This window comes from Lolium rigidum, chromosome 6 (assembly GCF_022539505.1).
Source record: "Lolium rigidum isolate FL_2022 chromosome 6, APGP_CSIRO_Lrig_0.1, whole genome shotgun sequence".
Lineage (NCBI taxonomy): Eukaryota > Viridiplantae > Streptophyta > Magnoliopsida > Poales > Poaceae > Lolium > Lolium rigidum.
The window spans coordinates 157,254,992-157,270,369 of NC_061513.1; the positions used below are offsets into that span (position 1 = coordinate 157,254,992).

Genomic DNA, 15,378 nt, shown 5'->3' on the forward strand with positions numbered 1-15,378 from the left:
CATACGTAGTATACTAGTGAATCATTTATCTATTCGTCTATGTCCACCGAAACAAAAACATTTCAACACGAGAGTCATGCAGAATGGTGAGGTAAACCTACTCCTCAAAGGAATTTTCAAATGTTTGAGCGTATGTGACAACTTTGACTAAATTTTCTCAAAACTTCATACACAAAATTTACGATTTACGACTGACGAAAATTGAAACTGATTGTCGGAATTGATTCATATCATCGACACACATATTTTTCATATACAACTTATTTTGATCTGGTTGTGTTGATTTGAAGAGAGAGTGTGTGGAGTAGGTTAAGGGAGAGTGAGCGAAAGCTGCTCCACGTGTGAAGGTTGCATCGATTGAGCACACGAGTGAAAAGAATGCGCCCAGTAGAAACAACCGATTTGAGCATTCCTCCCGGGCAATTGCTCGTAGCTTCTTCAAGAGCCGTGTAATGCAATAACGCGGAGGATCCCAGGAAACCAAACGAGCCAAAGGGCTTTCAGGATACCAAAGAGGCCCCCAGAGTTCCAAAGGGTAAGTTTCTCTTGTGCTTTTTTTGGTTGGAGGATGTAAATTTACCTTCTTTGGTTGCATAGGGATCAATATTGTGGTCAACTTTTTTCACATGTGGTGACCCTATCACGCACAACTCTGAGATAAAAGGCATCCTATGAAACTAGTAGACAATATAACAAGATATTGAACTATCAAGCAACAACAAATTTACATCATTTTAGCTCTAGCTACCGTTTGTCGTGGTGTTACCTAAGCTACTAGCAAATATTAGTTTATCACGATATTACCTACTACTACAAATATTGGTTATACATACAAATAGGGATAGTTCATAGAAAAATACGACATCACGATCTTGTTCTTTACTTCTTCACTTCTTCTTCTTCCTATTCAGATCATGATCCGACCTCTGTTAGGCCACATATGTTCAGCCAACTGTTGCCTCTTATTCTTCCGAGTATGATTATCATGTAGAGGGACACCATAGACAATATTAATGTCGCTAGGTGATACGTCTCAAACGTATCTATAATTTCTTATGTTCCATGCTACTTTTATGATGATACTCACATGTTTTATACACACTTTATGTCATTATTATGCATTTTCCGGCACTAACCTATTGACGAGATGCCGAAGAGCCAGTTGCTGTTTTCTGCTGTTTTTGGTTTCAGAAATCCTACAAAGGAAATATTCTCGGAATTGGACTATGGGTGATCGCCTCCGGATCGATGTGTGAGTAGTTCACCCCTGGACTATGGGTCCATAGCAGTAGCTAGATGATTGTCTTCTCCTCATTGTGCTATCATGTTAGATCTTGTGAGCTGCCTATCATGATCAAGATCATCTATTTGTAATGCTAATGTTGTGTTTGTTGGGATCCGATGAATATTGAATACTATGTCAAGTTGATTATCAATCTATCATACTCCCTCCGTTCTTTTTTAATTGACTCAAATTTAGTACAAAGTTGTACTAAATCTGAGTCAATTAAAAGAGACCGGAGGGAGTATATGTTATTTATGTTCTTGCATGCTCTCCGTTGCTAGTAGAGGCTCTGGCCAAGTTGATACTTGTGACTCCAAGAGGGAGTATTTATGCTCGATAGCGGGTTCATGCCTCCATTGAATCTGGGACAGTGATAGAAAGTTCTAAGGTTGTGGATGTGCGGTTGCCACTAGGGATAAAACATCGATGCTTTGTCTAAGGATATTTGTGTTGATTACATTACGCACCATACTTAATGCAATTGTCTGTTGTTTGCAACTTAATACTGGAAGGGGTTCGGATGATAACCTCGAAGGTGGACTTTTTAGGCATAGATGCATGCTCGGATAGCGGTCTATGTACTTTGTCGTAATGCCCTGATTAAATCTCATAGTACTCATCATGATATATGTATGTGCATTATTATGCCTTCTTTATTTATCAATTGCCCAACTGTAATTTGTTCACCCAACATGCTATTTATCTTATGGGAGAGACACCACTAGTGAACTGTGGACCCCGGTCCATTCTTTACATCTGAAATACAATCTACTGCAATACTTGTTCTTTACTGTTCTTTGCAAACAAACACCATGATCCACACTATACATCTAATCCTTTGTTTACAGCAAGCCGGTGAGATTGACAACCTCGTTGTTACGTTGGGGCAAAGTACTTTGATTGTGTTGTGCAGGTTCCACGTTGGCGCCGGAATCCCTGGTGTTGCGCCGCACTACACTCCGCCACCAACAACCTTCACGTGTTCCTTGACTCCTACTGGTTCGATAACCTTGGTTTCTTACTGAGGGAAAACTTGCTGCTGTACGCATCACACCTTCCTCTTGGGGTTCCCAACGGACGTGTGTCTTGCACGCTATCACTAGGCACCACATCACTCTTCTTCAGGGAAAAAAATGATCAAGATCAAAGCTTAAGATCTAGTTATGGAGAAACATGGAAGAACAAGCTTAACTTGGGTAGGTAAATGATGTAATGGCTTCTGATTCAAGATATAGAATCTATTATTCAAAGCAATGAATGCCCTCTCAATTGTGACTCTAAGGCTAGAGTGTTTGAGATTGAAAAATTGTTTGGCGGTCCTAGGATAGTGCCTTGCAGACGAGCTCATTGAGATGATACCTTGTTAACCTGAAGGGTGGAAGAATACCAATGCGACAAGCATATCCAGCATCTCCTAGGTAGAACTTATCTTCCGAGATTTTGAGCCTATCAGGTCAAGCCAATCCGCCAGAAAGAATGCTTGCATCATGGGTTGATCCTTCCCATGCAGCTAATACATATGTAAATTTCATATAGAAATCAACAATGGCAAGAAAATTTCAGCTGGTGTAGTACTTTCGCCCCTCCCCCATCTTTGCATTAGATTTGCTTCTAGGCAGTCTAGCTGTCACATGAGTGTCATCTATAATAGGTCTAAGTGAAATGCAACAATGTCATGAACAAATTTTTAGGCATCATGTCATGAACTACAAGATAGAGTTGTTCACCTTGAAATGTGAAAACCATCAGTAGATTTGTTGTATCTTTGTTGGAGTTTGAGTAGACAATGGTGGCTTGATCATCTGTTCTCCGAGCTCTCCAATAGCATATAGGATTTTCTTGAAGTACCGGGATATTCTTTCAATGGATCTCCTCCATGTGTTGTGAATCACTTGAAATCGTTGGTTATGTCCAATACCATGAATGAACATTGTTCCTCTTCGATACATATGTGGATGTTATCTTGAAGCAACCCCTAACCATGTACGTGTTCACATAGTGATTAAAAGGGCATCTTATCATCTGAAGCATGCTCAGAGCCTCTACATTGTTGTTGTAGATATAATTCAGATTTTTCATCCTCTGATGCGGGGACTTGGCCCGATCTTTCACGGTGCACCTCCTTGATCCATAGGATCCAATAAATCTCCCAACCACATGTGCAATACACGCAGCCTGAAGATGGGGAACGCCAATCCGGCGAGCAACTCGACGAAGAACGCCGAACCTCTTGCAGAATAGACACGCCAAGCTCGATAACCCTCGACAGTTCGAGGACCTTCTCGCACACATGATCACCCTTGACAGACTCAAGAACTCTCACACCTTTATTGATAGATAACTGGACGAACGTCCGAGACGCCGTCACACACGCCGATCCCATAGGAACGGTGATAACTGGAACTCAAGGTTCTACATAATCTGAATTCAATCTAATCTCCCCTAACCCTAGCCGCCCCACCTCCTTATATGAGGGGGAGGGTGGCCGGCCAACCCCTATTGGGTTGGGGCGCCCACTTATGGGCCTAACCCTAATTCGACTTGGACAGGCCCAAGTCAAATAGACCTCTACTAAAACCCTAATTTGGCCCACCACATGACCTGGCTACATTATTATTTCCTAATAACAAGACTATGATAAAATACTGGTACAACCTTAGACTTAATCATCATATCAATGGCTGTCCTAATGTACGAGGCCTGGATATCCTCATCATCCTCCCTCTATCGCGTTCAAAGATGGGAGTTTTGAGTTCTAAAATAGCGTGCTAAAAGAAATAGGGTGGCATCCTCTAAATGTCGTGCGTGCTATATCGTGCTATATTTCCAATAGCGTTTAAAAAACACATGTAGTCTAAATTAAAGGATTTCAGTCCAAAAGTGATGTATTCATACATACATAATCACATTAAAAAAATTCTCCAATTTTTTAGAAAGCTAACATCAATATTTCACGAGACAACGGCATAGTATAAATTATTTATTACGAATTATCAGTATTACTGATATTATCTTCCAATTCTGAACAAGAATAAACAAATTGATGTTCATCACCATATATACAACAAACAAGAAGAAATTTCTTCTCTCCCTAACGAGGAAAACTCAAACCCTTGTACCAGTATGTTGCAAAAAATAGTGAGCTAACGCTATGATGTTTCAGCGCGATATAACATACTATTTTGTAAATAGTGTCATAGCGAGCAAAATTTAGCGTGAAATGTCGAAACTCTATTTTAAATCTTTGTTTCGATTGAGCTCCTATTTCAAAAGAATATATTAGTCCTCTCCTGCTCTAAATACTTGTCGCAAGTTCAATAAACGTAGACACATTTTAGTCTACATTTTGTCTAAAGTTGCAAACAAGTACCTAGGCCGGGAGGGAGTAGCAAGATCGAGCTCCCTACTTGGGGAAAAAAAATACTAGCAAGATCGAGCTAGCAAAGCATACGTGGCCGTTGGACGGTTTCACCGACTACGCGTATACACCTACTCGTTGGCAATCTCAGTCAGCTAGCCTCGAACTTTTCTTTGGTCAGCCTGCATCTCAGCACACTAGGCAGTACAGTACGCTCTGGAGCAGCGCAATGCGTGCATGCGCAAGCTCGAGACCCAGTCGGCGGTCGGTCACCCTGCTGCTGCACACATCAGTGATCAGTCAACCTCTCGTCAGGTTTCCGTGGTAACTCAGTGTCCAACACAAATGTCATGAACTCATGATGAGCTTCTTCCCTACCGATTCCCGCGATTTGACTGGTTCATGCGCGCGTACACATGCTCTCTCCCAAGCAGCCAAGCTCTGCCAACTCCAGCTCGTCAATCATGGTGCATAGTACCACCACACCACCATGGTCCATGGACGAACACAAGGGCGGGACAGTCACGCAAAATGCCTGCCATCTACCTGCTGCCCGATCTTGCTGGCTCTGTCTATATAAAGGTGACCGACCATGCATCTCGATCCACATCACCACAACGTAGCGCCACACACTGGGAGCATCACTGAGACACATCCAACTGCAGTATCGATACTGGTACAAGGATATCCTTCGTGTCCTGCCATCCATGGAGCTCGCCACGGTGGCCCTTGCCTTCCTGCTCTCGGCACTTGCCGCTGCCGCCGACGCCACGCCCGTCAACAAGTCCTGCGTCACCGGCGACGCCGGCGCCTCCGTGAGCATCGGATACGGCGGGGCCGGTGCCAGCGCTGGCGTGTCCCTCGGTGGCGACGCGTACCTGTCTAACTGCCCCCTCGCTGAGGAGATCGTCCGCGCGGCCGTCGAGAATGCCGTCGCCGCCGACCCCCGCATGGCCGCCTCCCTCCTCCGCCTCCACTTCCACGACTGCTTCGTCAACGTAAGCGATCATCAAAAAGAAGATCTCTACTCTAACGACGCAGCCCTTGACTCTGAGCTTGTTGCTTCCTGTTTTATTCTGCCCAGGGTTGCGACGGCTCCGTGCTCCTGGACGACACGCCCTTCTTCATCGGCGAAAAGACAGCGGGACCGAACGCCAACTCGCTGAGGGGGTTCGAGGTGATCGACGCCATCAAGGCCGAGCTCGAGCAGCTGTGCCCAGAGACCGTCTCCTGCGCCGACGTCCTCGCCATCGCCGCGCGCGACTCCGTCGTGGCCGTAAGTTCGCTCATACACTGACAGTGAATGATCGGATATCGCATTTCCTTGCAAAGTTTAAGCGTGTGGCTACTGGCTAATCGATCGCCGATACGATGCAGTCCGGTGGGCCGAGCTGGCAGGTGGAGCTTGGCAGGAAGGACAGCCGCACGGCCAGCCTCCAGGCCGCCAACAGCAACCTCCCTGCACCGACCTCCGGCGTCGCCACGCTCGTGCAGAAGTTCACCGACGTTGGCCTCTCCGCCAAAGACATGGTCGCCCTCTCCGGTAAACCGATTGGCACCTCCAGTCTCTCTATCCCAACACACAATTAACTGTACTCACGCATGCAATCTATACATACCCTAATCATGCATGGCGCAAACATAGGCGCGCACACCATCGGGAAAGCCCGGTGCACGACGTTCAGCGCGCGCATCGCAAGCGTCGGCGTCTCGGCCGGGTCCGCCGCCAAGGACATGGGCTTCCTGCAGTCGCTGCAGCAGCTGTGCGCGGGGTCGGCAGGGTCGGCGCTGGCGCACCTGGACCTGGCCACGCCGGCCACCTTCGACAACCAGTACTACATCAATCTGCTCTCCGGCGAGGGCCTGCTGCCGTCCGACCAGGCGCTGGCCTCGCCCGCCGGCGGAGAGGACATCGCGGCGCTCGTTGCCGACTACGCGTTCGACGCGTCGCTCTTCTTCGACGACTTCGCGGCTTCCATGCTGAGAATGGGGAGGCTGGCGCCGAGCGGAGGCCGCGCCGCCGGCGAGGTCCGCCGCAACTGCCGTGTGGTGAACTAGCTTGAGAGCTAATAAGGTCAACCGATTAATAAGCAGAGAACGTCTGTGGTTTGGGTCTGTTAGCTCTCTCGGTACACTGGGTACCTTTCAGTTAGTTTGGTGTTTTCAATCGTGTAATGGGTTTAAGCTTGGTAGATTTAACTAGATGTATAATCTATGTATCTCATGATGTGCTGAACTCTGGGCTTGTGGAAATAACTATTCTCGGCTTAATTCACTACCAAAACCTATTTCTTAGTTAGAGTACAACCTCTAGGAGCAGCTTTAAAAAAAATCCAAAAATAAATGATCAGAAGTATGAGGGAGATGGAGGGACGCAATCTTGCAATTTGAACTCTCCAAACAATGTTTACTTGCATTACTATATATGCATCTGATTTCAAATTTTGGTTTGATTAGAGTCCTTAGCAGTAAATGGTAAATGATAGAGGACTACGATAATTATCTCCAGATGGTTAAAGATCAAACATACCTCAGGTGCCATGTAACCAGGTATGCCTGTTTCACCCATCATATCACTAGGGTTTGAAGCCTTCACTCGAGCAACACCAAAAATCAGCAAACAAATCTCCGGCATCCAGACATTTTCCTCAGTTGCAAGGAAGATTTTTTCACAACAGTTCTGCAGAACTGAAGAAAAAAAAATGATCTCGCATCCTTAAACGGGAATCATATTCTTTATTCACATTATGCAAAGATATTAGTACTATATAAACTGCAATAGTACAGTGGGCCCACTTCAGACCATGAGACTGTAAACTGCAATACTACAGTGGACCTCATGCTAAACTCAGAGCTTGATCCTAGGGTATGTCAAGCATGCAAGGACCAACGACGAGATGGAGCGGGCATTTACACCAGAGAACTATCTCCATTAGCCATTAGCGGACGTGATTAGAATTACATTGAGATGTAGCGGCATCGATCATCAATCAGGTTCAGGTAACAGTGACACTGTCAGACCAAATCGTCAGGGTCCTCGGTACTGACGGAAGCAGGTGAAACATCCCTGCGAGTGGTCTACTGGGATCATACCGCCACCCTTGGACGTGTCAATTGCCTCTATCATGGACACCACCTCGGCCATCTCAGGCCGCTTGTCAGGGTTCGCGTCCCAGCAGCGCTTCATCACGTTCGCCAAAGCGCTTGGGCAGCAACGTGGTATCTCAGGCCTCAGGTTCTGAACATCAAGAACATTTTCTTTTTTATGTTTTCGGTGGTTCAGAGAAACAAGTGCCCAGCAAAGCGAAAAGGAAACAGGACATGAACAGCTCTTTTTACCTGTCGGACAACAGCAGAAGTTACTTCTGAGAAGCTGAGATCGGGATATGGCATGTCGCAGCAGTATATCTCCCATAAACAGATCCCATAGCTATAAACATCGCATTTCCTGTTGTAAGGATGGCCATTGAGGACCTGCACATTGATGTCATTATATATAGGCGAACAAGGATAGTACCAGAAGCACACACCCTCAATCGCTCAAAACAAGGAACACAACACAGGCAACTTCAAGATATGTGTCTCCTTTTTTTTATATTCGGTGCTTCTGGGTTTTACTTCACTAACAAAATCTAATGCTTGGAGTTAGAGAACCATTTCTTGGTGAAATAATGAAGTTTTGGTTCACCACTCCGCCCATGGGTTCAAATGCTGGTGCTCGCCTTTAAATTCACACGGTGCACTTTGGTATGAGCTTTGTGGTTTATCCCTAGAATGCCAATTTTAGGCTTGTGCTTAGGAGGTTTTCTAGTGCTGGCGTGTGCATGCTTGATGGTGTGCTGCGTGTGTCATCCTTGTAATCACACACAAGCGAAAAACAATGGTTAAAGATCAAACGTACCTCAGGTGCCATGTAACCAAGTGTGCCTGTTTCACCCGTCATATCACTGGGATTTGAAGCCTCAACTCGAGCAACACCAAAATCAGCGATTTTCACAGTTCTTGTCTTGTCAAGAAGCATATTTTCAGTCTTGACGTCACGATGCACTATCTTCTCTGAGTGAAGATAACTTAATCTATTGAAATGCAAAGATAGCAGTGAGATCTTCCTAAACTCAAGGGACAACATAGAAAAAGTTAGAAGAAAAATACCCCAAAAAATCTAACTATTACTTACCCCCTAGCAAGGTCAAGAGCTAACTGTACAACAACTTTAAAGGCTAGCTTTCTTCTCCTATTCTTTATCAGGAAATTTTTCAGTGCACCACCAGCAAGGTACTCAACAACAACACAACAAATGTTGCTCGGCATGCCAAGATGCCCATGTTCTGTCTGTACATTTAGATCTCTGGCACCCATTATCGCCCCAATAAACTGCCAGATGAAGTTCAAAAATTTATTAGGACAACCAGTTGAGAACTAGAATAAATCTACATTCATAATGGATATGAAAAGAATACAGTTTGTTTATACTCCACAATGAGTTGGATAGTTTACAAAATTAGGGCCTCCTATAAATTGTTTGACAGTTTTTTGAACCATATTCCGTTGTAGCATATGCTTCACCAAAAAGGATCACATCAACTCGTATTACCAAAAATTATTTTAAAGAGAAAATCCTGTAGAGTTTTGTAAAATATGGCATGCCTTCAATTAAATTATATGACAATTAAGAACATATAAATAGATGCTATACTCAACTACTTATCAATATGATGGCAATATCTCTAGACATGTAAATATAAGTAACACCAAGGGGATAATTGCCCACGCAATTCTAATGTTGTAGTTTGTTAACAATCTTTCCCATGTGGTTATAATGGACTATATTGATATTGGAGAACAATTTCAGCCTGTCAACCTTGTACTCAGTGTTTTATGAAATGGACATGAGTAGAAACTGATTTGGTACGTATATTATCAGCAAAATTTAACTATGAAATTTGAAAAGGCAGGAAATGGACTTCTTCAGCCAAAGCTTACCTTAGTAACGTTTGGGTGATCAAGTTTATGCCAGACAGCAACCTCTTGTGCGAATGCTGATCTTAGTGCAGTAATTTCTTGCTCTGATCTATGACCATCCTCGCCCCAGTCAAGCAATTTCACTAGACAAATTAAACAGTTATTTTCAAAATGAAAGTAAATTTCCTAGTGACACAATGCAATAGGTGATAAAGTTGTGGACAGACAAAGACAAGCACGCCGCATTTGCTTCGTCCGGCGTGTCATGTGATTACGCCTGTTGAGTGGTGACTGGTGAGACAATGCCAAGCTTCTCATTTACATGTGATTTAGGAGAAAAATTCCGGACATTTTTGGAAATCCAAGCCTGGCTGAGATGCTTCTCCCTCACATTTGTCCCCTGAAAAGTACTAGGGCCTTTGCAAGTTGCAACCTTTTAGTCCAAAAGACCAACTGCTTTGATTTGTTAACTCCAACTTCCAGGGGCTCATCATAAGATGAACACATGCATCACGCCTGCTAATAAAACTTTAAAGTTGGTTGGTTCGGATCACATGAGGAGGGAGCGTTACAGAGAAAAGGCGGGCTTATCTACCGGGAGTCACGGAATGCACCGTGGAATCCAGGAAAGCAGAGGTACCAACTTTAGCAATTTGCTGACAAGGAGACGCACTGGTGACTTGACCGGGGAAAAGAGGCCGGAAAAGTAAATGGCCTTGCCATCGATCGATCAGCTCATCCTAGTCACCGTTGCATCCTAGGATCAGAGGATCGAACACTTATAGAAGTAAGTAAAGAAGCTACGTTTCCCAAGAACTCGCAAAGGAAATACTTGATCGGAACCAAGAAGTGTGTAGCGCTCGGAACACTAAACAGCACTGCAATTTCATCGAGCAGGTTACGGGCAGTGAAACTGGGAGGTAGTGTACGCGTAAATTTCAGAGCAGTAGTGAATGTGAAGTAGAGGTGGCACGATACCGGCGACGTCCTGGCCGTCGTAGACGCCGCGGTGGACGGTGCCGAAGGTGCCGCGGGCGATGACACCTTTGATGACGAGCTTGGCGGGGTCAACCTCCCAGTCCTCCCGGCGCCGCCGCTGCTGCTGCTGCGGCGGCGGCGGCAACGGCTCCACCAGCCTCGGGGACTCGCCGCGGCGGCTCCCGGGCTGGGAAGAGGCTGCCCCGCCTCGCTCCTGGCGGCTGAGGTGGCGCTCTAGCTGCTCGTCGAGGCTCTTGAGGTCGATCTGGTCCGCCCGCACGAACCCCGCGTCCCCGCTCCCGCCGCCACCCGCGCTGGGGAACCTCATGGTTGGAGCACGCCGGGGGGACTCGGAGAGGTTTCGGCGATCGGCGTGGGTGGCTCAGGTGGTGCAGCTGCCGCGTTGTGGTTGCTGCGCTACAGGCTTGCGAATGGCGAGGCAGAGGTGGCTGGTGTTGGTGCGCGACGCTCCCCCCATGTGAGCGCATGGAAGTAGGCAGACACGGGGAGCTCAACTGACTGGGGCGGAGGACTCGTGTCGTGGACGGGCCCACTGGAAGTCTTGTCACATCGCGGTATTTCCATTTCTTCAAAAAGAATCCGCAAAATCAAACGTGCAGACAGCCGAGTATTGTACTCCCTCCCTCCAAGCATGTCTTCACTTAATTGTCCAAAATACATCTAAACTTAGATAAAATTAAGAATTTTTTTATGAAACTGGGGAAGTATATATAAATATAAAAAGGAAATAAATTATACTGGGTCATGACTCCTCAACTCCCCTCCCTACCCTAGTTGTCGTCGGAGAAGGCTATTGAGCTAAGCCAATGCAGCCGACCATATACTGGCGGAGATAGGGGAGGACCAGCAGGGCTGCCCCCCCCCCCCCCAAGATTGTCTAGATTGTCACGGTATCGTTACGGCATATGTCATAGGGTGGCTAAAGAGAGTGGTTCCTGATATGATCTTCGGCGGTATCCGGATGCGGGTATGAGCACGACCGACACGACAACATACCCAGGTTCGGGGCCCTCGTATGGAGGTAACACCCCTACTTCTGCTCTAGAGTGTATAAGAGATATCACAGTACAGTGGTGCTCCTAGAGCTGTATCCGGCTGCAAGGGGAGGCTAGAGGTAGACGAAGGTCTCTCTCCCCGAGCGGTGCTAAGTCTAAGAATGAGTAGTGATCGATCGTCCCCGCGCGTAGGAGGGGTTGGCCAGCTTATATAGACGCTGGCAGTTTACAAATAAGTCCCTATGACCTACTGGCCGGCTCCGCTGGCTCCGGCTTTATCGCTCCTTCCCGAGGCGCCAACGTCAGCGCCGTTGAGCCTTGTTCGTCCTTCCTGCCGAGGTCAGCGGCGACAGGACATGGCAAGCGACGTGGAGGAGGTGTCCCTGTCGACACCGGTAGCATGTAGCCGTACGACGCAGCCTAGGCCACGACGGCCTGTCCGACGCGGGACACTGTTGCTCCATAGTGCCCCTTACTTTATGGGAGATGAGATCAGCGTGGACTTCTGCACCCGGATCGCCTTTCCAGTTCCTTCTCCTGCAAGGCTCACCAGCCGGGAGCCGGTCAGGGAGAAACAGACCAAGCCGGACATGGCACATAGAAGCCTGCCCAGCCACAACACAGTTGGCTATGGCTAGACCAGCATAGACATGGAGCTAGCCGACTCAACAGGCAGCCGGCCCCGGCTCCAGCCGGCTGCTCCTCAGCCGGCCTTTGCCGTGGGCCAGCCGGCCTCGAGCCAACTGTTCCCAGTCCTTTGCCATACCCAGGGTCTTCCCCCCACATTAGCCCCTGAAGCTGGCGAGGTCCTGCGTAGAGAAGGACCTGGGCAGGTTTCCCTGGCCGTTTAGTCGTTTGATCCCATCGATGTCCTTTGAAGAGCACTCGAGGGGCCGGCTGAGAATTGTCATTCAGCCGGCTGCACCCCCTTCGGCTCGTTTCGTCCGGCTGCAAAGGAGCCAGACGCCGCTTTGGTATCGCGGATTTGATTTTCACAAGTGTTGTAGATGCCTTCGTCTTGTCAGGAAAGCATGGGTCGGCTTCGTTGAGGACGACCGGCTGCGGCTAGGGCGCGCCGGAGTCTCCGCTGCCTCGAGGCCTGAGCCCTGACTCGACCGGCTCTGACGGAATATTCCTGTCGCGTCTTTTCGCCTGGTCACATCAATGTTCCCCCGGATCTTCTGCGAACGTGGGCGACGTGGCACTACCATTACTGGTAACTGCCGGCGGCGTGGGGGAGATTGTGGGCACAGTTAATCCCCACGCAGCGGCCCACGATCCGCACTTCTCCACTTGCCTGACGCCTATAAATACGGGCAGAGCGGTACCGAGGCAGCCTCCCCGCTCAGCCCTTCTTCTTCCTCGCGTCGCTGCTCCTCTTCTCTCTCTGTTTCTTTGCACTCCACCGCGTACTTCGGCGATCTTTCGCATCCGGACGCGGGCGTATTTCTCCGCCGATCCGCCGCCGCCGCGCATCCGTTCCGGCGCCACAGGTGGTCGTCCGTCCGCGGCGCGCGCCTCTCCGCCGCGCTCTCCGCTATCGAGCTCTTCGCCGTCGTCTTCTTCTTCCTCTAATTCGGTGGAGATGGCGCTTCCCAGCAGCTCGTGGGAGGGCTCGAGCGTCACCGACAACGACATCGCGCTCCTCGTGCGCCTCCGCCGGATCCCGCCGCAAGTGCAGGCGCACGCCCCGGGGAGCGAGGTGGCGCCGCAGCCGGAACCCGGCGAACGGGTGGTCTTCACCGCCCACTTCGAGCGGGGGTTTGGCCTGCCGGCCTTCGCCTTCTTCCGGCACTTTCTCGACTTTTTCGGCTTGCATCCGCACCACTTGCCGGCGAACGCCTTCGTCACGCTCAGCTACTACGTGGCCTTCTGCGAGGGCTACACCGGCTTGTGGCCGGATGTCGACTTCTGGAGCTGGCACTTCTTCATCAAGGCGCAGACCACATACGGCCAGATGCGAGCCTGTGGCGCGGCCTCCCTCTACTCGCTCCCCTCGACGCCGCTTCCGAAGATCCCGACTGTGGACTCGGTGAAGAAGTGGCAGACGGCGTTCTCCTACGTGAAGAGCGAGAACACGGTGTTCGACTGGGTGAACCTGCCGGAGTACTCCCCCGAGCCGCCTACTGCCAAGCTTAACCGGGGCTTCTGCTACAAGCCGTCAGACCCGGAGGAGGAGGTGAACCTGCTCTGGCGGCGCCTCCGGGATTTGGTCATGGATGAGCGGCTGACGGCTGCCGACCTCCTCTGCTGCTACATCTCCCGCCGGGTGCTGCCTCTGCAGAGACGCGCCCACAAGATCTGCCACATGAGCGGCCGCTTCGATCCAACCCGGACGTCGAAGCTGGAGCTCACCAAAGGTGGGGTGGCCAAGCGGGTCAACTTCGTCTCCCAGGCCAAGTTGCGGGACAACTGGGACTGGGGGATGGAGCCCTACAACCGGAACGATCCGCCGCCGGTTGTAAGTCCTTTTGTTCTGCCGGTTACCGGCTTTGCTGCCGGTTGGCCGGCTTGCTTTAACTGCTTATACTGCATGCATGAGTTCGCGCGGCAGCAACTTGAAGATGGGGACCTGGCGTCGAAGGTGTGGACGCCGGATCACGTCGATCCGGCTGATCAAGCCGGCGATGACGAGAGCCCGGAGGCGGCCGAGCCGGCTGCCCAGGGGCATGATGACCCGCCGCCTTCTCCGCAGCCGGATGAGGGCGAGCAGGAGGTGGACATGCCATCCTCCACGACGCCAATTCGAGCGGTGCCTCTCTCGATGAGGCCGCCCGCGGCTTCTGCGTCCGCACCCAGGGGGGAAGCGGATGCTTGTGACGGTAAAGCACACGTCCGTTGGGAACCCCAAGAGGAAGGTATGATGAGTACAACAGCGAGTTTTCCCTCAGTAAGAAACCAAGGTTATCGAACCAGAAGGAGATGAATACCACGTGAAGGTTGTTGGTGAAGGGGCGTAGTGCGGCGCAACACCAGAGATTCCGGTGCCAACGTGGAACCTGCACAACACAATCAAAATACTTTGCCCCAACTTAACAGTGAAGTTGTCAATCTCACCGGCTTGCTGAAAACAAAGGATTAAACGTATGGTGTGGAAAATAATGTTTGCTTGCAGAAAACAAAAGAGAACAATGATTGCAGTAGGTTGTATTTCAGATGTAAAAGAATGGACCGGGATCCATAGTTCACTAGTGGTGTCTCTCCAATAAGATAAATAACATGTTGGGTAAACAAATTACAGTTGGGCAATTGACAAATAGAGAGGGCATAACAATGCACATACATATCATGATGACTACTATGATATTTACTTAGGGCATTACGACAAAGAACATAGACCGCCATCCAGCATGCATCTATGCCTAAAAAGTCCACCTTCGGGTTAGCATCCGCACCCCTTCCAGTATTAAGTTGCAAACAACAGACAATTGCATTAAGTACTGTGCGTAATGTAAACAATACAAATATCCTTAGACAAAGCATTGATGTTTTATCCCTGGTGGCAACAGCACATCCACAACCTTAGAACTTTCCGTCACTGTCCCAGATTCAATGGAGGCATGAACCCACTATCTAGCATAAATACCCCCTCTTGGAGTTATGTGGTGACCCTGCATACCACTGCATGTTGTAGTATGCCAGTCGTTGATATAACATTCGCGAAGTACCATTCCGCAAATATTACATCCCTCAGAGTAGTACAACAGAACATAGCAGGGTCCATAACTCATTCACATATTATTACAATCATCATACACAAGTCGTCTCGGAGCTCCTCT

The 15,378-nt window shown here is 48.8% G+C and overlaps 2 protein-coding genes across 2 annotated transcripts; one reads left to right on the forward strand and one right to left on the reverse strand.

Annotated features, from left to right (window-relative positions):
* The first annotated feature begins 5,350 nt into the window (after nt 1–5,350).
* Nucleotides 5,351–6,701, forward strand: LOC124663454 (peroxidase 40-like). Its single transcript, XM_047201152.1, has 4 exons — nt 5,351–5,641; nt 5,728–5,919; nt 6,021–6,186; nt 6,289–6,701. The coding sequence occupies exons 1-4, from the start codon at nt 5,351–5,353 to the stop codon at nt 6,699–6,701; spliced, it is 1,062 nt and encodes a 353-aa protein (XP_047057108.1).
* A 663-nt stretch (nt 6,702–7,364) lies between these two features.
* Nucleotides 7,365–11,020, reverse strand: LOC124661848 (serine/threonine-protein kinase STY13-like). Its single transcript, XM_047199734.1, has 6 exons — nt 10,584–11,020; nt 9,627–9,748; nt 8,821–9,017; nt 8,545–8,719; nt 7,983–8,117; nt 7,365–7,881 (listed from the first exon to the last, which is right to left on the reverse strand). Exons 1-6 carry the CDS (start codon nt 10,909–10,911, stop codon nt 7,672–7,674), a joined length of 1,167 nt encoding a protein of 388 aa, XP_047055690.1. The 5' UTR covers nt 10,912–11,020; the 3' UTR covers nt 7,365–7,671.
* Between the last annotated feature and the right edge of the window lie 4,358 nt (nt 11,021–15,378).

Excerpts from the sequence above, each read along its gene's own strand:
- LOC124663454 (XM_047201152.1), top strand. The coding sequence starts at position 5,351 with ATGGAGCTCGCCACGGTGGCCCTTGCCTTCCTGCTCTCGGCACTTGCC. Across the intron at positions 5,642-5,727 it reads TCCACGACTGCTTCGTCAAC|GGTTGCGACGGCTCCGTGCT; the intron begins GTAAGCGATCAT and ends TATTCTGCCCAG. Across the intron at positions 6,187-6,288 it reads AGACATGGTCGCCCTCTCCG|GCGCGCACACCATCGGGAAA; the intron begins GTAAACCGATTG and ends GCGCAAACATAG.
- LOC124661848 (XM_047199734.1), bottom strand. The coding sequence starts at position 10,911 with ATGAGGTTCCCCAGCGCGGGTGGCGGCGGGAGCGGGGACGCGGGGTTC. Across the intron at positions 9,018-9,626 it reads ATCACCCAAACGTTACTAAG|TTTATTGGGGCGATAATGGG; the intron begins GTAAGCTTTGGC and ends TTCATCTGGCAG. Across the intron at positions 7,882-7,982 it reads CTTCTGCTGTTGTCCGACAG|AACCTGAGGCCTGAGATACC; the intron begins GTAAAAAGAGCT and ends CTTGATGTTCAG.